This window comes from Amblyraja radiata, chromosome 32, assembly GCF_010909765.2.
Source record: "Amblyraja radiata isolate CabotCenter1 chromosome 32, sAmbRad1.1.pri, whole genome shotgun sequence".
Classification (NCBI taxonomy): Eukaryota; Metazoa; Chordata; class Chondrichthyes; order Rajiformes; family Rajidae; genus Amblyraja; species Amblyraja radiata.
Genome location: NC_045987.1, coordinates 21,055,316 through 21,077,955, shown reverse-complemented (window position 1 = coordinate 21,077,955; position 22,640 = coordinate 21,055,316). Strand labels below are relative to the sequence as shown.

General features: G+C 46.0%; 2 protein-coding genes across 4 annotated transcripts in view; one reads left to right on the top strand and one right to left on the bottom strand.

The window, feature by feature from the left end:
• psmb7 (proteasome 20S subunit beta 7) overlaps positions 1-1,889 on the top strand; it is a 65,652-nt gene extending 63,763 nt beyond the window's left edge. Inside the window, exon 8 of the mRNA XM_033048752.1 lies at positions 1,628-1,889. Within this exon, the coding sequence (XP_032904643.1) occupies positions 1,628-1,739 (112 nt within the window). The 3' untranslated portion in view covers positions 1,740-1,889. The remainder of the gene's footprint in view (positions 1-1,627) is intronic.
• Positions 1,890-4,426: 2,537 nt separating this feature from the next.
• nek6 (NIMA related kinase 6) overlaps positions 4,427-22,640 on the bottom strand; it is a 114,240-nt gene continuing 96,026 nt past the window's right edge. For all 3 annotated transcript variants that reach the window (XM_033048750.1, XM_033048751.1, XM_033048749.1), the window contains exons 9-10: positions 15,735-15,848; positions 4,427-6,589 (exon numbers count right to left, since the gene is read on the bottom strand). In XM_033048750.1, coding sequence (XP_032904641.1) covers positions 6,479-6,589; positions 15,735-15,848 — 225 coding nt within the window. In that variant the 3' untranslated portion in view covers positions 4,427-6,478. The remainder of the gene's footprint in view (positions 6,590-15,734; positions 15,849-22,640) is intronic.

Below are 22,640 nucleotides of genomic sequence, written 5' to 3'. Positions count from 1 at the left end.
TTCGGCCCGAAATGTTGCCTATTTCCTTCACTTTGTGTGTAAGTGATTATTTTAGTTTGTGTCCAAGATGGCTGTCGGAAGGGAGAGTGTACGCTGGCGCGCTTTAGCTGCCGCTGCTCTCTCTTCATATTGTGTTTTTGATTTTTTTTTTTGTCTTTGGATCGAATTCTGTCTTTAATTTGTGTAATGGTGATGTCTTTATTATTTATTTTACTCTGATTATATGTTTTTTACTCTTGTTAAATTCTGTAAGGTGTCCTTGAGACTTTTGAAAGGCGCCCACAAATAAAATTTATTATTATTATTACTTGTCCTAAGTGTACGTTAAATGCTGTTATATCTCAAATATATATATGCTCAAATATCTCATCTGACAGCTTGCACCATTTACCTACCACCTTTTGTGTGGGGGAAAAAAGTTGCCCCTCAGGTTCCTATTAAATCTTTCCCCTCTCACCTTAAACCTGTGCCCTCTGGTCCTTGATTCCCCCATCCTGGGTAAAGCACTGTGCATATACCCTTTCTATTCCCCTCATGATTTTACACACCTCTCTAAGACCATCTTTCAACCTCCTGCGCTCCAAGGAATGAAAGTCCTAGCCTGCCCAGCCTTTCCCTATAGCTCAGACCTTCAGGTCCTGGCAACATCCTTACAAGTCTTGTCTGCACTCTTTCCAGCTTAATACAAGAAATCTAATATAAATAAATAGTATCTGTTCCACCGTGCAAAATTTTGTTGCTTCTGTTGTTTCTTCCCAGCATTTGCAGAAATAGGATAGCACATAGAACGTGAACAGGCCTTTCGGCCGACATTGTCCGTGTCCGACATGATGCCAAGTTAAACTAATCACCTTTTTCCTGCATGTAATCCATATCTCTCCATTCCCTGCATATCCATGTGTCTATCTTAAATACCTCTATAATATCTGCCTACACGACCACCCCTGGCTGTGTTCCAGACACACATCACCCTCTGTGTGTTAAAAAACCGCCTCTCTCCTTAAGTTCTTTGACCTGGGGGCGGGGGTAAAGGTTTGGACCGGCCATTCTATCTACACCTCTTCTAAATTTTGAAGCAAGGTATTTTTGTTGTTTGGTAGTGGAGGTTGCATGGTGTAGAGGACACTGGATCAGAAACACAAGCGCAGCTTTAGAGAAATTGAAATAAATTATCCACAGATTTATTTTAAAACTTTGCAACAAGGGCGGCACAGTGGCACTAGCGTTAGAGTTGCCTCCTTACAGCACCAGAGACCCAGGCTCGATCCCAACTATGGGTGCAGTCTGTGTGGAGTTTGTATGTTCTCCCCATAGCCGCGTGGGTTTCCTCCCACACTCCAAAGACGTGTGGGTTTGTAGGTTAATTGGATTTTATAAAATTGTAAATTGTCACTAGTATGTGGGATAGTATTAGTGTACGGTTGATCGCTGATCGGTGCAGACTGGAGGGCTTGTTTCTGTGCTGTATCTCAAGTCTAATAAGGAAAGTCACAGCAAAACTCTTCCAAATTGAATCAAGTTTTGAATCTCAGCAAGAGCGATAATTACAATGGTTCCAGTGCTCAGAAAGCTTGGGTTTCTCTGCTGCTGAGACTTACTGTGTGTTGCATCTTCTCTGTCCCTGCAGGCAAGGCAACTACAAGTACAGAAGGGGCGCAACGGGCATCCTAACGGAGTTGGTCGCTCCACTGGAGCTTGAAGTGGTGGAGGAAGCTGTGCATACAATGGACACTTCCTGAAGAACCTGACCATTGTTATTTTTTACCACTTTGATGTGGATGTCCAGAAAATCGAATGATTATATGTAGATTAAAATAACAACTGTAATAACAGGAGACATGTTCAATTTTTTTTGCAAATAAAGTTGGTCTCCCAAAATTTCTCCTTCATCTGCAGTGTCTCTCATTTAAAGGCCATTTCCTCAGGAAATATACCCTATTTGTAGCATCCTCCTCTCTGCGCAATCCTTTTGCTGCGCAGTTATCTAGTTGTGTGCATCCCGGGTTATACAAAATTTTAAAAAGGCGGCACTGAGGATTTTCATGAATTTGGCATCTTTCCACTGTTAAAAATCGAGTGGCTTGTTAGTGTGTTTTGTATTTTTAAAATATTTTACAGTTATTGTGTTAAGTATGCACACAGAAGGTAATTCTGCCAATTTAATATGGACAAATTTGTGGCTACTTGAAATTTATTGGATGTCCACATTCGGCTCGAGTGATTTGTTTAAAAACCAGCTGATCAGAGTTCTGGACCAGCATGTTCCAATAAGGAGGAGGGCCAAGGATGGAAAAGTATGGAAACATTGGACACTAAGAGAGGTCAATTTGGTCAAGAAGAGAAAGGAAGAATCGATCTTATGGTCCAAGTCCATAGCTCACTGAAATTGGCAACAGGTTTAGATAGAGTGGTAAGGAAGGCATGTGGTATGCTTGCCTTCACTGGTCAAATCATTTGAGTTTATGAGTCAGGAGGTCATGTTGCAGTTATATAAAAGTTTGGTGAGGCTGCATTTGGATTATTGTGTGCATTTCTGGTTGCCCCAATGTGGGAAGGATATGGAGACTTTGGAGAGTGTGCAAAAGAGGTCTCCCAGGATGCTGCTTTGATTAGAGGGTATTAACTATAAGGAAAGGTTGGACAAACTTGGATTGTTTCCTCTGGCCTTATGGAGATTTACAAATTCACGGGGAACATAGATCCAGTCTCCTGAGCTCCAGGGAAAAGGTGATGGAAACAGAATATTTGAATAGTGTTAAAGTCGAGATAAGCTAGGATGCCAATCAAACTGGAATATGGGTTTGAGGTTACAATCAGTACAGCCATGATCTTTTTAAGTGATGGAGCAACAGGTAAGGAGCCTACCCATTCATTTGTGATTCGGTGCCTCAAGTATTTATTATACAATTTATCTCCTGGATAGGAAGATGCAGGTATATAGCTACAATGATGCTTCCTTGCTGAAGAAGATTCAATTTCTATAGATAGTGCATGAGATACAGGGAATTGGTCTCAGACACCTGAGACTGATTTGGCCTCTTGGAGTATTCAAGGAAGCAATCTCCACGTTGGAGATTTGTCCGCACAGATGGAATTCTTTAAGTTATGCTTTGAGTGAAAATCCCCAACTGCATCAGTGCAGTTCCATGGCTTTAGGTAAGTACTCTTGCAGGGATAAACTGTCGGGCATCTTAACTATCAAAAGTATTTGTCTCCCGGTCTAGGATTTAATTGTAGATTACGCAGGGGTATAATGAGGGATCTGGATAAAAAATACACTAATTCCAAAATAAATCCTTTCAGAGCTTGCCTAGTCTGACCTGTATTATCTCCAGATATGCAGCAAAGTAGTTGACTCTTCAATGCCAGCATGTGACCTTGCAAGCCATTGCGTTCAACTCTCCAGGCGTGTTAGCACATGGCACAGGAGTATTGCCACTTCTTTATACCTCCCTTTAATCTCTTTCCTCCTACCTTAAAATTTGCCAATTGGACCTAAAACATTTTCTCTTCCTTCATCCAGGTAATTAATGTAAGTAGTGAATAATTGCATGCCAAAAACTGATCGCTGCGGTACTCCACTGGTTACCTGGCTCCAGTCTGAAAATGACCCATTTATTCCAGCACTGTTGTTGTGTATGAGAAAGTCAGTCATCAATCTGTTATAACACGTTTCCTCAAACCTTGGCCTTTTAATTGATGCACCAGCCTCGTATGTGGCATTTTGTCGAATGCCTTTTGGAAAGGCCAAAGATTTTGAGCAAATTTGCCAAGCATGATTTACCTTTCATAAGACCACCCCATCGTGATTTAATCATAATCAGCTTTCCCAAATGAATAGCTAATTCCACTCTTTGATTATTGCCTCTAATACCTGAAACAGAGTTAATGTTCCAGGCTAAAGCCTCTTCGTCAGAATGTTAACACTCTTCCACGCCTGCTTTCTGGCCAGCTGCGTGTATCCAGCAGTGTTGGTTTTCATGCATTATGTTGCTGTGCCACTATTTATTAGGTTAACTCATGGCGGAAGCGATCAGTATCGAAAGAAAAAGCACAAGGGAGCAACCTTGTCTTGTTACACTCGCCCCAACATCACCTTGCCTTCCCACTCCGCAATGTATTTTGTGAACTTTTCCTTCATTTGTTTTCCTCTTGATTCTTTATTTCCATTCTCTCTCTTTCTCACTGACTCAATGTTTTCCTCCTTTAAAATACCAGAACTGCACGTCCAAGCTCACTGCAAATCCCCACTAACTAGAACCTCAGTGTATGGGCTCTGTCTGCAGTTTGCCATGCTGTTTGCTCCATGCTTCGTCTGAATATTTTTCACAGGATACCCCTGGGTTAATTTAAGCAACAAAAAAAAAAACAATTGTTTGAAAATAATAGAACAGCAGGTTTCAGTTGCAAAGATCCAAGTCTCTAAGTAGTTAATGGTATTTTTATTTTGTTAGTATGCTGCAAATCATTGATTTAATGGTTGGCAATTCATTTACAAAAATTTTGCAAGCACATGATTTAAAAGAAATGCTAGGCAGTTTTAAATCCATGCATCGATAAAATAATGGATGCATGTACAACTCGACTCTTTAGTGTAAGCAACTATATTCGTGAATATGTCTTGCTCTACCTTGTATACAATGTTCTAATATTAGCCTGCATAACTTTAATTAATGCAGAGTTTTGGTCCAGAGCATATTCTAGTACAGATGTACATAAATAATGGATTGTTAAACCACAAGCCTTGTATCAGGGAACTGGTTCTACCCCCACAGATTGGACATACGACCCAAGTGGGTGACCCTGAAGTCGTTCTTTACCTGCCTGTTCTCACACACTAATCATTCGCAAACGGCCATCAATTCCCTCACAACTCCCTGCAGGACAAGTACGAGGAGAGAAGCCGAGAGGAACACAGCAGACCTCCCAATGTCCATAACACTTGAGCACTAATTTTTATAAGTTTCAAGAATTTGAAAAATATTGCTGAGTACAGAGGAAACATTCACATTTTACAAGGTTTTCACAGTCGGTAAATTGACCAGATTGTTGCAAGGGACGCACTGCTCCTGGCTAATCAGTACTGACAGTGTTGAAACATCACAGTTACTGAATGTTGTAAACACGTTCTCCCTGTCTGTCTGAGACAGATTGCTCGGGTCTTTGGGTTCACTGAACTGTTCCTGTTGATCCACACCCAAACTGCTCTACTCTGCTCGCTCCGAGAATCCAATTTTTTGTATGTGGTACTTTTATTAAAATATGCCATTGTGTGAGCAAGTAACAGCAAAGGTGTCTGGAACAGGTCGTGACAGAGGTTAAAAGAAGAAAAAGAACTGACACTGTCACTGCTCTGAGTTTGAAAACTGGGACTGAAGGATGTTTCTGATGCCAACGCAGTGACTTGGCAAGTGAAACACATGATATATCAATAAATAAAACTCCTTTTCCGCTTGCGATAATCCCTTCTAATTATGTTTAATTGAAAATTGGTGGAGAAAGGGATGAGGAATTTCATATGTTGTTACAATTTAGTGGGAAGAAGTAGATTAGCAAAGTTGACTTACATTTGGCACATGGAATCTGTTTGCCAAGTACCCTTTGGCCATAACAGAAGTGTACACGGTTCCTATCCTTATCAACAGAACAGCGTTCTCCCTGCTGCTTATTTTCCGGCTTAGAAATAACCTCCAACAAAACAGAACCTCATTTGAGGACTGATTGCATTGACTACTCAAATACTCAATGTTAAAACGTTATTTTGCTGTAGGCTGACTCTATTCCATGGACCAGGTCTGAGTAAACAGTGCAAAGGCCAACTAGGAAACTAGTATGTTTTCCATTACATACTGCTGTTGCTGGAGTATCTAACATACAAATAAAAGACAATATATTTGCTTTCTTCCAAATCATCCTTTCAGTACAGCTATCAACTCTTACCAAGAGCTTTAGGTAGACAATTTTCAAACATGACTAAAATTGGTCTAACATTTCTATCTATCTAAACATCTTCTGACTGAGCATACTGGAAGATCCATGTGACTCACTTCTTCGATTTCTTCTGATTCCACACTGACCAAAATTGTATGTCCAGAACGCGTACAGAATTCCATTCTACATAACCATTGAACATTGTTAAACTTGGCTGCACTGAAATTTATAGACAACATAAGAGTAAGAAATCAGAAAGCATATCTATAAATACATTTTGAAAATGTAACACAGAAGCATGAAAACTATATCATTCCTGTTGCATTTGATCGGAGGACAGAAGTTAACCATTCTACAATTGCTAAAAGTCTACTCGCTAACAGTCCTTACAGTGCCATTTGATTCCAAAATGGGTCTATCACGTTCCACTGGTGGTGCATTCTCCCTTTAGATCTTCACTGCCGTGCTTATTTTGTTTCTTTTAAAACAAACTTCAAGCTGGGGTGTGCTGCAATTGTTCTCGCATAAACTTCCACGAGGTCAGAGTTCAGGTGCTGGCTGCCCACCCGTGCATCTGCTTTGCTATTTGGTGCATGTAGCTGACGTCTGGCCGCAGATCGGGGTCGGGATTGATGCACATGATCACCAGCTCTCGCAGCTAGGGAAAGACGGACATCTCATTAGACAAACCCAGGCGGTGCACGATCAGCGACAACCTTGCCGTTTGGCAGGACCGAGCGCAAACTGGGTGACCATTTTGCCAAATACTTGCAACCCAATGGTATGAACATCGAAGAACAAATACACAAAGCGCTGAAGTAACTCAGCGGGTCAGGCAGCATCCCTGGAGAAAGACACAAAGTGCTGGAGTAAAGCCCCTGTCTCACTTTCCCGAGTTACTCACGAATTCTCCCGAGTTTTCCTCTTGATTCAAACTCGGGGAATGTCCGTAGATATTTCGTAGCGGCTCATAATGCCAGCTGTAGGTACTCGGGGCATCAGGTAAGTCGGACGTTTTTTCAGCATGTGGAAAAATGTCCACGAGTAAAAAAAATAGCCCTCTAATTCTCTAATTTCAAGGGATAACTCTTCAATTTTCCACCCTGGCAGGCTCCCATTTCTTCCACCATCTCCCACCCTCAGAATCCTTGCTGCTTTCCCTTGCTTCGTACACTCATCTCCCATCCCCGAATCCCTCATTTCTCTTATACTCCCCCTCTTTCTCCTCCCCCCCCCCCCCCCCCCCCGTTTCCTTACATACATATCCCTCCCTCTGGCTTTACATTTCACTCTTCTCCTTATCTGACACCGTTTTGTCTTCTTTTCACCTTTAGCCTTTGTCACTTCCCCCACCCATCTGCCAACCAACCCACCCTTCACCTGTATTCACCCATCACTTGCCATACAGCACGAAAAAAATCATTTCGGCCCAACTCGTCCAGTCCGACCAGTTTAGTTTAGTTTATTATTGTCACGTGGACGGAGGTACCTGTACAGTGAAAAGCTTTTTGTTGCGTGCTATAGTCGGCGAAAAGAATATACGCGGTTACAATCAAGCAGTCCACAGTGTACAGATACAGGAGAAATGGTATCTGTAACCACTAACCACTAACAGAGTTATAGAAACAAGGAACTGCAGGTGCTAGTTAAAACACAAAAGGGCATGAAGAGCTGGAATAACTCATCCGGTCAGGCAGCATCTCTGGAGAACAGGAGTCGTGATGTTTCGGGTCGGGACCTTTCTGCAGACCCCAGTCTGTTGCAGTCTGAAGGGAGGAGGCCCGAAATGTCACCTATCATGTTCTCCAGAGATGTGGCCTGACCTGCTGTGTTACCCCAGCACTTTGTGTCCTTTTGGCCACTAACAGTCTTGGTGCTTTTTCCTCCACAGTCACTGAGTATCTGACCTTTTGATGGATATCACAGGTTTGCCCACAATATCGATTTAAAGGCAGTTTATTTTAAGATGTTGTTACCTCTAGAAATGTTGCTGCACAGTCGAGAGGCCCAGTGGAGATACATGATTTATGACTGGCATATCATCTTTTTAAATAATTTTGTTCACTTAAATTTTTTATCACAGCTTTATGATGCATTATAAGTGGAATGCAGCTGCTGGTTATAAATGTATTTATGAAAATAATGCAGTCTCCAACATTTTTTCATTTTATTATTGGGTAAACTGCTTCTGCTGAATATGTTCGGGATATTGAGCTGATTATTTGTACCATTTTATTTTCGCACGTTGGGTTGATCAAGTTACTCATCAGTGTTCAGATATTGAGATGTTGTCCTAACAAAAACCTAAGCCACACTGCCTCAGCGTGGAAGGTAAGATCCAGCATCTTCTCAGCCAAAGTTCGTAGGCATCTGTTATTCAGCTCTGGAGCTTTGGAACATAGAACAGTACAGCACAGGACCAGGCCCTTAGGTCCACAATGTCCATGCCAAACATGATGCTGACTTAAACTCATCTCTGCCTGCATATGATCCATATCCCTCCATTCCCTGCAAATCATTGTGCTCGTCTGAAAACCTCTTGAGCACACCTATAGTTTCTGCCTCCATCACCACCACCACCACCAACCCTGGCAGTGCGTTCCAGGCACCCACCGCCCTCTGTCCCACACATCTTCTTTAAACTTTGCCCCTCTCACCCTAAAGCTATGTTCTCTGGTCTTTGACGTTTCCTCGCATCCAGAACATTCTGTGCCTCTGAAGCATTGCCAGAGAAGAAAGGAGGAAGAATCAGTTTAGTTTAGTTAGAGATACAGCATGGAAACAGATCCTTCAGCCCACCGAGTCCATGTCGATCACCTGTTCACGCGACCTCTATGTCATCTCATATCCAATATACAGAGGCCAATTAACCTACAAACCCACACGTCTTTGGGATGTGGGAGGAAACCGGAACTCCCGGAAGACACCCACATGGTCACAGGGAGAACGTGCAAACTCCTAAAAGACAGCACCCGAGGTTCGGATCAAACCTGGGTCCCTGGTGCGGTGAAGTGGCAGCTCTACCAGCTGCACCACCGTGCCACCTGAGATCTTGGAGATGATATGAAAGAGGACAATAAAGCTGTAGATTAGATCAACATTTTCAATAGATTATCCAGCTAGATAGTCTTTTTCTGAAAGATTCGCTTAAAAGAGTGGGAAGAGTCAAAACTGGAATAGCCCGTTTTTTAGGGAATGTTTAGTTACTAGGGATTGCATGGACCAAGAGTTGAGGCATGATCTTTTTCCCAGAGTGGACATGTCCAAGACCAGGGGCATTACTTTAAGGTGAGAGGGGTAAACTTTAAAGGAGATGTGCAGGGAAAGTTATTTTACACAAAACGCACTGACTGGGTTGGTAGTGGAGGCAGATGTGATAGTGATAGGCTTTTCGATAGACTCATGAATGTGCAGGGAATGGAGGGATATGGATCAAGTGTAGGCCAAGGAGATTAACTTGGCGTCATGTTCGGAATGGACAACATGGGTCCAAGAGCCTGTTCCTGCACTGTACAAGATTCAAGAGTCAAAAGTGTTTAACTGTCGTATGGGCGGCACGGTGGCGCAGCGGTAGAGTTGCTGCCTTACAGCGCCAGAGACCCGGGTCCGATCCTGAATACGGGTGCTGTCTATACAGAGTTTACACATTCTTCCAGTGACCACGTGGGTTTTCTTCAGGTGCTCCAGTTTCCTCCCACACTCCAAAGACGTACAGGTTTGTTGGTTAATTGGCTTCAGTAAAAATTGTAACTTGTAGGATAGTGCTAGTGTACGGGGATCGCTGGTTGGCGAGGGCTCGGCGGGCCGAGTGGCCTGTTTCCACACTGTATCTCTAACCCAAATCTAAACTAAAAACGTAGTGAAAATGGAACAATAACATTCTTCCTTGCAGCAGCCAGTAAGTGAGCACCTGCCTGTCAACCTGGTGTCATTATCTGCAGGGCTTTGCAATTGCTGCTCTAAGTTTTGTGGGCTCCTTGCTACGACATATTTTCCTCTTGTTCTGTGGCCTCATTAGTATTCTCTCCTTCAGCTGTGCCAGGTGTGAACGAACGGGGGTGAGAGGTCAGATTCTCGACACAAACGCCTCCGGTGTGGCGCACGTGCGGCTCTGACAGGGAGGAGCCGAAGGTAGACCTCGCCGACCTCATCAGGAGAGCAAGATCACCAAGTGATTGTTCACTGACAGCAGAACCCGGGGAGGAAGACAGAAGCCGTTTCTGCAGGGCCTGCATCGATCTTGCCCCAACGAGCTGCAGGAGGTCAGTGAATCCCTGCAGACATTCTGTCAGCACCAGGGAGGGAGGTGATAGCTTTAAGATGCTCATTAAAATTAAATGGGAAAGTAATAAACCACTACTCGGACAGTTTGCAATTAAACAATATTTGAAATTAGGGGCTGTAAACTGATGTGCAACGACAAATAACTGGCGGACAGCTGGAGTTGTTCTTTGAGCAACGAAGATCCGAGGGGAGCGTTGGCAGGGATGTCATCCTGCCTTAGTTTTGTTTAGAGATACGGCGTGGAAACAGGCCCTTCGGCCCACTGAGTCTACACCAACCATCAATCACCAGTACACTAGATCTATGTCCGACACACTAGGGGCAACTTACAGATTTACAGACACAAAAACCTGCACGTCTTTTGAATGTGGGAAGAAACTGGATGCTTTCAAGAGAGAGCTAGATAGGGCTCTTAAAAATAGCGGAGTCAGCGGATATGGGGAGAAGGCAGGAACGGGGTACTGATTGGGGATGATCAGCCATGATCACGTTGAATGGCGGCGCTGGCTCGAAGGGCCGAATGGCCTACTCCTGCACCTGGAGAAAACTCACATGGTCACAGGGAGAATATATAAACTCCGCACAGACTGCACCTGAGGTCAGGATTGAACCTGGGTCTCTTGCGCTGTGAGGCAACAGCTCTACTGCTACGCCACTGTACCGCCCTGGAGGACAAGAACAGAGAAGCCATTTCCACTCTGTGTGTGCCTCAAGGAGCAGAGAGCACAGATTTAAGGTGAATGTAGAACGGTACAGCACTGGAACAGGCCTTTCGGCCCACGACGTCTGTGCCAAACTTGATGTCAAGATAAACTAATCCCTGTCACTGCACATGATCCATATCCCTCCATTCCCTGAATATCCATGTGCCTGTCCAAAACTATCATAAACGCCACTATCATATTTGCCTCCATCATAACCGCTGTCAGTGTGTCCCAAGCACCCACCACTCTCTGTAAAAAAACTTGCCCTGCACATCTCTGTTAAACTTTGTCCCTCTCAACTTAAAGCTTTGCCCTCTAGTCTTTGACATTTCCAGCCTGGGAAAAAAAGGTTCTGATTGCCTCCCCTATCTCTGCTTCTCATCATTTTATATCCTTCTATCAGGTCTCTCCTCAACATTCCAGCGTTCCAGAAAAAACAATCCAAGTTTGTCCTACCTTAAGGAGTTTGTCCGTCTTAACCAACCTGATCTCCCAGTGGCTCAGCACTTCAACTCCCCCTCCCATTCCCAATCTGACCTTTCTGTCCTTGGGCCGCCTCCATTGTCAGAGTGAGGCCCAGCGCAAGTTGGAGGAACAGCACCTCATATTTCGCTTGGGTAGTTTGCACCCCAGCAGTATGAACATTGACTTCTCTAACTTCAGATAGCCCTTGCTTTCTCTCTCCATCCCCTTCCAAGTTCCCCCACCAGTCTTACTGTCTCTGACTGCATTCTAACTTTGTCCCGCCCCCTCCCCTGACATCAGTCTGAAGAAGGGTCTCAACCCAAAGCATCGCCCATTACTTCTCTCCAGAGATGCTGCCTCACCCGCTGAGTTACTCCAGCATTTTGTGTCTACCCAAGTTTGTCCAACCTCTCCTTGTAGCTAATACCCCTTAATCCAGGAAGCCTTTTGGTAAACTATTTTTGTAAAAGATATGGTGGTGTAGCCAAGAGACGAAAGGTTAGAACCAGAGAATCGTCCACAGCCTATAAGGTTAGTGGAGGTCTAATCAGCAGCATTCAAATGGAAATCTGATGGAAAATATTATTTGTCGGGTTACTCGGAAAGAGCAGAGGAATGGGAGTGAATAGACTGATCTTAAGGGAGCTGGCATTGAATTGAAGAGTACCATGACTTCCTCCTGTCCTGCACTCGAGCTGAAAATACAAGCAGAACCCTCACCAGTGCAAAGTGAAAACATAGGGGAAGTCTATCATACACCAATGAAAAATAACATTTCCAATGAGGCGTCTAGCAAAAACTCTGAGATTATACAAAGCACACTGGTTTTTAGTGGCAATCCCCAGTGTGAGTTCCACCACAAATATTATACCTGACTTGTAAATCCAGATTCTGGGAAGCTTGCGAGACAGATTTATTAATGAGACAATGGGATCAAGAGTTCCTGACAAAAAAAAATTTGCAAATGTATTTCCCACCAAACTTGTGTGAAGGAGAAAGTAGCAACCGTCAATGGTTGATGGAATCAATGGTTAATAACAAATTCGTTTTAAAAAAGTAGTTGAGCAAATCACAAACTACTGGAGGAACTCAGTGGGCCTGTGGAGGGAGATGCGCAAACATGTTTTGGGTTGATGCCTGAAGAAAGGTCCCGACCCAAAACACCACCTGTCCATTCGCTCCACAGATGCTGCCTGACCTGCTCTGATCCCTGGCAATGGTCCATAGCCGTTATCTCCGTAAGTCAGGAACACACGTTCTCTACAGCTACAAATAGTGTAAGACTTTACATACACTTGCTCCAACTCTATCGTTCTATTGAATAATCACCTGAACACCACCTGTGGTTAAACCACTGGAATATAGCCTCATTCCAGTCGGTTTAGAGTCACAGAGCTGCACAGCAAGGAAAGAGGCCCTTCAGCCCATGTTGTCCTATCCCACCATGAACCCATCCCATCCACACATCTGTCCAAATGTCTGTCGTAAGTGGTAATTGTATCCATTTCCACAATGACGTTTTATCGTTATTACTGGCTTGAAAAATGCTTTAAGAATGTGTGGGAGAATTTGCAGATTCCAGATCAGGTCATCCGTAACCCTGGAAACCCCTGGAGGGCTTTCAAAGGAGTTTGGGAACAGACACTGGAGGAGGGGAATGGGGGTGATGGGATTGGGGGGGTTGCTTTCCTAAGAGCTTGCATCGGCTCAAAAGGCTGAATGGCCTGCAACCTGTTCCATAACAACACCATGATTCTGAATCTGAGGCTAATTTAATGTAGGGATGATGTCCCCTGGGCTGTCTCATTGCTCACTTGCTTGGATTATTGATGCATATTCTTCTTCCACTGCGGCCAATCGAGTATTGTGATACACCAGGCATCTAAAGATGTCAATTTTGTACAGAACTCAAAGTGCTGGAGTAACTCAGCTGGTCAGGCAGCATCTTTGGAGGACATGAATAGGTGATGTTTTGGGTCAGGACCCTTCTTCAGACTGATTATAGTAGTGGAGAGAAAGCTGGAAGAGAGATGGGGGCGGGACAAAGACTGGTAAGTGATAGGTGGTCACAATCTGGCGGAGTAACTCAGCGGGTCAGGCAGCATCTATGGAGAAAAGGAATAGGTGACGTTTCGAGCCGAGACCCTTCTTCAGACATCCATCCCTGGTCCTTTTCGCCAGAGATGTTGCGTGACACACTGAGTTATTCCGCCGTTTTGTATCTATCTTGTAGACACAAAGTAAACCCGCATCTGCTGTTCCTTCCTACACGGGACAGGTGGATACAGGTGAGGGGGGTTTTGATTTACAGATGGGTGGACTAAGGTCAGAAAGGGTGACAAAAGTGGGCTGAAGGGGGGGCAAAAAGAAGTCAAGGAGGCAGAGGGGTGTTGATAAGGAGAGAATAGGAGTGAAATGTAAAGCCAGAGGGAGGCATGTAGGTGGATGGGGCAGTGGGCAGAGGGGAGGGGATGGGGATCATCTAGCCAGTGTGGTCAGGAAAGGAGGGTGTGGGGGTGGGAGTGTGGAGGAGGGGGGAAGATAGGGAGAGGTGGGGGTGAGGGGGAGGGTGGGGGAGGGGGAGGGTGGAGGGGGGAGAGAGGGGTGGGGGGGGGGGGAGAAGAGAAAGAAAGAGTAAAAATAATGGGGTGTGGTGTTACCTAAAATTGGAGAATTCAATGTTTGTGACTTCATTAGTTTTGAACGTTATGTTCATGCCAGCTGAAGAAAATGTGCTGGGAAATGATTGCTTTGGAACCTCAGGCAAATAATGATGGGACTTGAGCAGATTGGTGATCAATATTCTGGTTTCACCCTCAGAGACTGAACTATGTTGGAAGTCTTTGATCAAAAACTACCTGGTCAAAGAACCTTCGGCAGAGTGGATCCGTTACATAAACAAAAAAACGGCAGACGCAGGTTAATACCACCAATGGACACAAAAAGCTGGAGAAAAAGCTGTGATGTTTTGCGTCGAGACCTCTCTTCCGACTGACAAGCTGAAACAGAGAGTCCTGACCTGAAATGTCAATTTTTCGCCAGAAATGCTGCCTGTCCTGTTGAGTTATTCCAGCACGTTGTGTCTATCTGTAGTTCCATTACATCTTTGACCTAAAGCATTAACTCTCCTTCTCTCTCTGCAGATGCTGACTGACCTGATGAGTATTTCTAGCACCTCTAATTTTTTGATGTTCAATTTTCTATTATTGATTATTATTTCAAACCCTCTCTCGTAGTGCATCCAATACAAGACTCAATACAGTTTAACTTTAGGTTTGTTATTGTCACATGTATTGAGGTACAGTGAAAAGCTTTGTTTTGCATGCTATCTAATCAGATCAGATAATACTACACATAAATACCATCAAATAAAACTCAAGTACAATAGGTACATAGGGGAAGATACAATCATGTACACAGGGGAAGATACAGAGTGCAGAATATTCTCAGCATTTGTTTAGTTTAGTTTAGAGATACAGCGTGGAAACAGGCCCTTCGGCCCACCGGGTCCGCGCCGACCAGCGATCCCCACACACTAACACTATCCTACGCCCACTAGGGACAATTTTTACATATACCAAGTCAATTAACCTACAAACCTTTACGTATTTGGAGAGTGGGAAGAAACCGAAGATCTCGGAGAAAACACACGCAGGTCACGGATAGAACGTACAAACGCCGTACAGACAGCACCCGTAGTCGGGATCGAACCCAGGTCTCCGGCACAGCATTCGCTGTAAGGCAGCAACTCTACTGTTGCGCCACTGTGACTGCCCATTGTAGCGCATCAGTTACATAGTCCGCAATGGGATTTTCTCCGAGATCTTCGGTTTCCTCCCACACTTGGCTTAGTATAAATGTAAATTGTCCTTAGTGCGTGTAGGATAGTGTTAAGGGCCTGTCCCACTCAGGCGATTTTTTAGGCGAGTGCAGGAGACTCTGCGCTCGCCTCATGATCGCTACATGTTCGCTGGTGGTCTCTGGTGAGTCTCCTTCATGGTCGCGAGGAGTTCCTGCATTCTGGGAACTAGGCATGGCCTCAGTATGGTCGACGCAAATTTTTCAACATGTTGAAATATTTTCTGCGACCAAAAGTGTTTGCCCCTTCACAGACAGGGCTTGAATTCAGCCACATTCACACTGAATGCCAGAATAGGCTTGAAGGGCCAAATGGCCTCCTTTGTGTGGATTTAATATGTTGTTCACAGTGGCGAATGTGACAATCTTCATCAGTCAGCTGACGTCCGACAAATCGCTCACGTTAATGTGCTCACTGCGTTCACGTACATGTCCCAAATATTAACCGTCTCCCACACAAATCCATCCCTGACGAACAACTCAAGGACCTACCTTCTCGGAAAAGTGTTCTGCTGGGAGAGGCGGGTAGACACATTGCTCGATCTTTTTGCAGAGAGAGAATAGATTCATTTTATCTCCATAGAAGGGGCTCTGGAGGGCAGCCATCTGTGAGAGAAAGGAAGCAAATGCAGAATAGTTTCAGACAGGTCGTGCGTTAGGACTTCAGTACCTCACAATCAATTACGTTCCATTAGTGTAAGCCTCCATGTCAGAATCATCAGAGTTATGAGTGAACACACAGTTCAGATAGACCGAGTGGGTACTTGATTGTTGGCACAGACCCAGTGGATGAAGGGTCTATTTCTGTGTTGTATGAACACAGACCATTGAACCTAGAACAGTGCAGCATAGGGAACAGGCCCTTCGGCCCAAAGTGTCTGTATCGAACATGATGCCAAGATAAGTTAATCTCTTCTGCCTGCACATGATCCATATCCCCATTCATGTGTTTATCTAAAAACAGATGCCCTCATCATATCTGTCTCCATCGCCATCTCTGGCAACACATTCCAGGCACCCGCCACTCTCTGGAGATTGACACAATCTTCATTAGTAAGGGTGTCAGAGGTTATGGGGAGAAGGCAGGAGAATGGGGTTGAGAGGGAAAGATATTTTAGCCATGACTGAATGACAGAGTAGACTCGTTGGGCAGAATGTCCTAATTCTGCTCCCATGACTCATGTTTAGTGTCGAGACCCTTCTTCAGACCCAAAACATCACCTATCCAAAGATGCTGCCTGACTCCCTGAGTTACACCGGCACTTGCTGTCTTTTTCCCCACAGTAGTTCTTGATGCTCAGCTGGAAGAGACTGCTTCTCAGCAACACCCTTCAAACTCACAGGACCATCGCCCTCCCCTCCTCCTCAACTGTCCACATCTGCACCTGGACACATCTGGATTCATTGAATAATCCTTGTCATCGCAAAGAACTTGAACGCAATTGAATTTCCTGTTTTAACCAAGGTATGTGAAACTTTGCCCAAAATGTTAACAAACTTGTTTTGTTGGGATTTCAAGTGATAATTCGACTTGGCAGAGAACACCGCTTGTTAAAATGGCACCAGTGTGAGATACATTAAAAATTGAAACGGCTCCACAGTGCTTCTGAAGAACATTCAACCAGGAATCCATTTTGACCAGTTGGGCCAAAGGGTCTATTTCGGTGCTGTGTGACTCTTTACCTCCACCTACTGCACTGCTCTGCTCTGCTGCCACATAAATGTCATTCTTTTTGGTGATCCCTTCACAGAGTAGGAGGGTGCTGGAGGGCATCCACTGACCCTGGAACTAACAGGGGAGGTGGGTGGCCCTGGAGTAGGGTCGCCAACTTTCTCACTCCCAAATAAGGGACAAAAGGTCAAAATAAGGGACAAATTCCCGACGGCAATTCGTTGACCGACTCGGCCGTGGCTGGGTGAATGATGAGTTGGCCCAGGTGCTGGACTCCATACAAAGTCCAGTCGGCAGTCCATCCAACTCATGAACCGATGATCGGCCATGAGAAGGAGGGGCAGTGGTGTCAGGCGGAAAGCGAAGGTCGGACAGCTGGCCCGGCTGGTAACCGACGGGGCTACGGGCGAGGTGCTGCTGCTGTTGCTGCACTCCATGGGCTGCACTACATCGGGACGGGTGAGGCGGGGCCGGACGCGACGCTCCGACCCGACAGTCCCCTCGACCTGAGTTGTAGCAGTCAAATACCAGACTGGGTGTACACCCCGTTCCCAGGTATTATTGAGTCGTACCGCTGTTTACAACAGTCCTATGAAATCATTAGCTTCTTGTCTCACCAGATTAGTTTAGTTTAGAGTTACCGCAGGATGTGAACTCCTGTCTCCAGATCATGAGTCCAGGTCTCTGTCCGGGAATTTTACCACCATTCCCAAATTCAGGACAAAGAGGCAATTTCAGTGCTGGAGTAATATTTTCATGCATCTTGTCATTAGTGGGGCCGACTGAGGGGGAACCTCTACCCCGTATGTGTTTGCAACATTCAGCCCTGAGTGTCTGTACTGGCCCCTGACACATTAAAGGGCAGTACAGTGGTGCATCTGGTAGAGCTGCTACCCCACAACGGCGAGACCTGGGGTTCGATTCTGACCTCTGGCGCAGTCGTTACAGATTTTGTACGTTCTCTCTGTGACCGCATAAGTTTTCTCCGGGAGCTCCAGTTTCCTCCCACACTCCAAAGACGTGCAGGGTTGTAGGTTAATTGGCTTCTTTAAATTGCCCCTAGTGGGATAATGGAGAACTAGCGTGAACGGGTGATCGATTGTCGGAGTGGACTCGGCATGCTGAAGGGTCTGTTTCCATGCTGTATCTCGAAACTAAACTAATCCCGAGTTTTCCTTGTTTCTGGGTCAGATGGAAGGTCATGTTATCTATAGAGTGCTGTGTTAACAGGCCAGTTGTGCCTGAAGGATTTCATTGTTGCGTTTCAGTACAGATGTGCACCAGTTGTGACCTCTGGGTCGCTCACCAGGGTGGTCCGTGCAGATGTGGTCTCAGCCTTCTGACCAGCGATGGATTCAGCACTTTGGACCCGATGGCTTCTAAATATAACTGGAGTTGGTGTCCCCCCCCCCCCTCCCCCCTACACTCAGACGGCGGGGAAGGGCAGTGGGTTTTACAGGGGGTGCATCTCCAGGAGCGGTGTGAAGAGGCCTGTCGGTGCGGCAGGCAACCCACACACTGGCCCCGCTGCTTATTAATCCATAATGTGATTCAAGTGCTCTGCCCTGCCACCTTCCCTCACTGTCACAGGCAGAGGCAGAGAGAGGAGAATGCTGCCTTCTTCTAATGAAGCACCACTGTGTAATTGTTGATATTATCTACCCTATGTAGAGTGTTCATGCAAACTGCTCGCTCACGCCCCTGACACTTCTCATCTTCACGGGTCTATTTTTTTTCTTGGCGCGGCAGCTGAAGCTGACGTTGGTCGCTGTGCTGTTTTTTTTTAATAAGGTTTTATTGGATAATTGCTTTGACTTTCCACCTGTGGCGGTGCCTGCTGCTCGTTAGCGGGCTGGGCCGGCGGTGTTGCCGTGGCGATGCCGCTGACAGCGGCTGCCACCTCGTGTCAGCGGGCAGACACGGCCACTGTTGCCATCGGTGACGGGCGGCGCTGACAGAGAACCAGCCGGCCACTGGCGACCAGCTCGGCCTGTAACCCCTCAATGGTTCATCGGCTCTCTATTGTCACGTAGGTACAGCACAGTGAAATTCTATCACACAACCCACGAATGCACAGTCGGCTTATGCTGGCACCGTTTACAAACAACATGCCCAAAGTCCACATGCTGGAAGTACTGGAGTGCTCCCACTCCAGGTAGGCCCCAGCCTGCTGCAGGCTTGTGTTCTGACATTCCTCTCCTTGCCCGACCACCTCTGTGTCCCTCCTGCAGCCGACCTTGAAGGCAATACCTCTCCTACCGGCCCACGCCTCGCATCTGTCGTCACCAGCAGCTCCCTTAGAGCATTGGTGTGGGGGAGGGAGCTTGTTCACAAGTTTTAGGAGTAGAATTAGGCCATTCGGCCCATCAAGTCTACTCTGCCATTCAATCATGGCTGATCTCTGCCTCCTAATCCCATTCTCCTGACCCCCCCCCCCCCATAACCATTAATACCCGTTCTAATGAAGAATTTGTCTATCTCGGCAATATCCACTGACTTGGCCTCCACAGCCCTCTGTGGCAATGAGTTCCACAGATTAACTACCCTCTGACTAAAGAGGTTTCTCCTCACCTTTCTAAAAGAGCGCCCTTTAATTCTGAGGCTCTGACCTCTGGCCCTAGTCTCTCCCACCAGCAGAAACATCCTTTCCACATCCACTCTATCCAGGCCTTTCATTATTCTGTAAGTTTCAATGAGGTCCCCCCCCCTCAACCTTCTAAACTCCAGCGAGCACAGGCCCAGTGCTGTCAAACGCTCATCATATGCTAACCCACTCATTCCTGAAACCATTCTTGTAAACCTCCTCTGGACCCTCTCCAGAGCCAGCACATGCTTCCTCAGATATGGGACCCAGCTTGTCTTGCCCCGGGGGTGGTGGGGAGGGGAGCACATAGACGGCTGACTCCCAGTCTGAGAGCTGGCACAGGCTTGGTGAGAAGAGAGAGAGGGAGAGGGCATGGATGCGGAGAGAGAGACACAGCATGGAAACAGGACCTTCAGTCCACCGAGTCCCCACTGACGTTTGGACACCAGATACACTGGAGGCATAGAGCTCTACCACATGGAAATTGGCCCTTTGGCCCACCGAGTCCGCACTGATCTATAAACACCAGATAGACTGTAGTCCTGGAGCTATATAACATGGAAACAGGCCCTGCAGCTCACGTGGTCCGTACTGACCTTCGGACAACCATTGCTCTAGAATCATGGAGCTATACATCGAGCTATGCAGCCCTTTGACCTTTGAACACCTATCACAATGGATTCACAGATCTATTCAGCAGGGAAATAGGCCCTTCAGCCCATCAAGTCCACACTAACCTTCGACAAATACCCGCTCACACCAGAGTAATGGAACTATTCAATGTAGAAACAGACCCTTCGGCCCACTGGGTCTATGTTGACCATCAGCCACCCATTTGCAATAATCCCACAATGATCCCATCTGATCCTTGTGTCATAGAGAGACGCAGCACTGAACCAGGCCCTTCGACCCACTGGGTCTATGTTGACCATCAACCACCCATTCGCATTAATCCCCCATTGATCCCATTTGATCATGGAGAGACCCAGCACAGAAACACACACTGTGTCCACAATAACCATCAAGCATCTATTTACAAACTAATCCTACCTTCATCACATTTTATTCTCCCTATATTGTTATCAATTAGACTCTACCATCAGCGACACACTTGGAGTGGCCAATTATCCTATGTCTTTGAGATGTGGGAGGAAACTCAAGCACTTAGGGGAAACCTACACAATCACCAAGAAGAATATAAAACTTCACACAGACAACGCCGGAGGTCAGGATCGAACCCTGGTCTCTGGAGCTGTGGGAGAGCATTGCCCATCACTCACCACCACTCAAGGTCAATAACAGAGTACAGTAAACCCTCGTCATAATCGACCACAGGGAGAGGAATGATGTCCGTTATTGCTGATTGTCTGAAATAACTGAGTACGGTATTGGTATAAGTGGTAGAAGCAAACAGCTGCAGTTGTTGGTTAAAACACAAAAGGACAGGCGGCATCTGTGGAGAACATGGATAGGTGGCGTTTTGGGTCGAGGTCCTTCTTTAAATTCTCGGTCAGGAAGAGATCCAGGTGAGTTGATGGTCCTGGCCTGCTGGTGGCCGGGGGAGGGGCGACGAGCGGACCGCGGGTGGCTGGAGTGTAGGTAAGGGTCGGTGGTGGCGAAAGGCGTGATTTGTAAGTGGCCGGGGGTGGCGTCGGCAAGAGTCAGTAGGCCGTCCGCTATCACCAAAATCCGGTGTAAAGTGGTCCGTTAAAACTAAGATTGTACTGTATTTCCACAGAGGCAGAAGCATCAGATGAGCACAAGGCATGGGTCACGAGACCATCATCCCAGGTAGGACTGACAATTGGCCAAGGCAACTTTTTATTTTGGCATAATTGCAGGAGGCAGCGTGAGAGGAGGTGCAGTCACACAAAGGGTGGTGGGTGTATGGAACAAGCTGCCAGAGGAGGTAGTTGAGGCTGGGATTACCCCAACGTTTAAGAAGCAGTTAGACAGGTACATGGATAGGACAGGTTTGGAGGGATATGGGGCCAAAACGCAGGCAGGTGGGACTAGTGTAGCTGAAACATGTTGGCCGGTGTGGGCTGAAGGGGCTGTTTCCATGCTGTATCACTCTATGACTCTATGACTCCAAGGTAACTGATGGAGTTAGTCGGTAGCCTGTTCCCTGTGGCGGAGAGATTGAGAAAGGGGAAAGTGGTGCCAGTAGTAGTCCAAGTGAATTTGAGGACAGGGCGGAAGTCGAGGAAATCAAGGAGTTTTCATAAAGTCTGAAGAAGGGTCCCCTCCCCCCGTGTTTTTGTAACTAGCAGAAGAAGAAATTAACCTACAAACCTGCACGCCTTGTGGATGTGGGGGGAAACCGGAGCACCCGGAGGAAACCCACGTGGTCACAGGGAGAAGGTGTAAACTCCGTACAGACAGACAGCACTCAAGGTCAGGATAGAACAACCCAGGTCTCTGGAGCTGTGAGGCAGCAGCCCTACCAGCTGCACCACTGTGCTGCCCTATATCCCTCCAATCCATGCACACCAGGGACTCTGAGATGTATTTCAATAACTGTCTGGGATTTGCACATAAATTTGCATCAATTAATTCCTTTATGCAGTTTTGGCTTTAACAATCCACAACTGATTTAAGGCCTGGTGCCTTCAGAATGGTGTTTACAGCCAGTGAGGATAGTTTGTGTGCAGCAAGCAGGATGTTACATCTGTCAGCCTGCGTGAGGCAGTGAGACGGCAGGACACGGTTATAAAAACACGTTTAAAGAGAAACCCTCATCTCCAGCAGTTTACAACATTACATTCCAGATGTTGAAATGTTCTCCAGATGTTTTCTTCACCATTTCATGCCAACGGCGCTCAGTAAATCTGCCTTAAATTTAAAAATCACTTCCTCTATTGTCTGTGGAAAGCAATTTGAACTAAACTCCGCCATTAAATAAAGACTAAATAGGAGTGGCATTAATTTTTAACGTTTAGTATAGATTAGAGATTTAGCGTGGAAGCAGGCCCTTCTGCCCATCCAGTCCACTCTGACCATAGATGACCCGTTCACACTCGTTCTATGTCACACAAAGTGTATGGACTGAGCTGCCAGAGGAGGTAATTGAGGCAGCTACTATTGCAATGTTTAAGAAACATTTAGACAGGTACATGGGTAGGATAGGTTTAGAGGGATG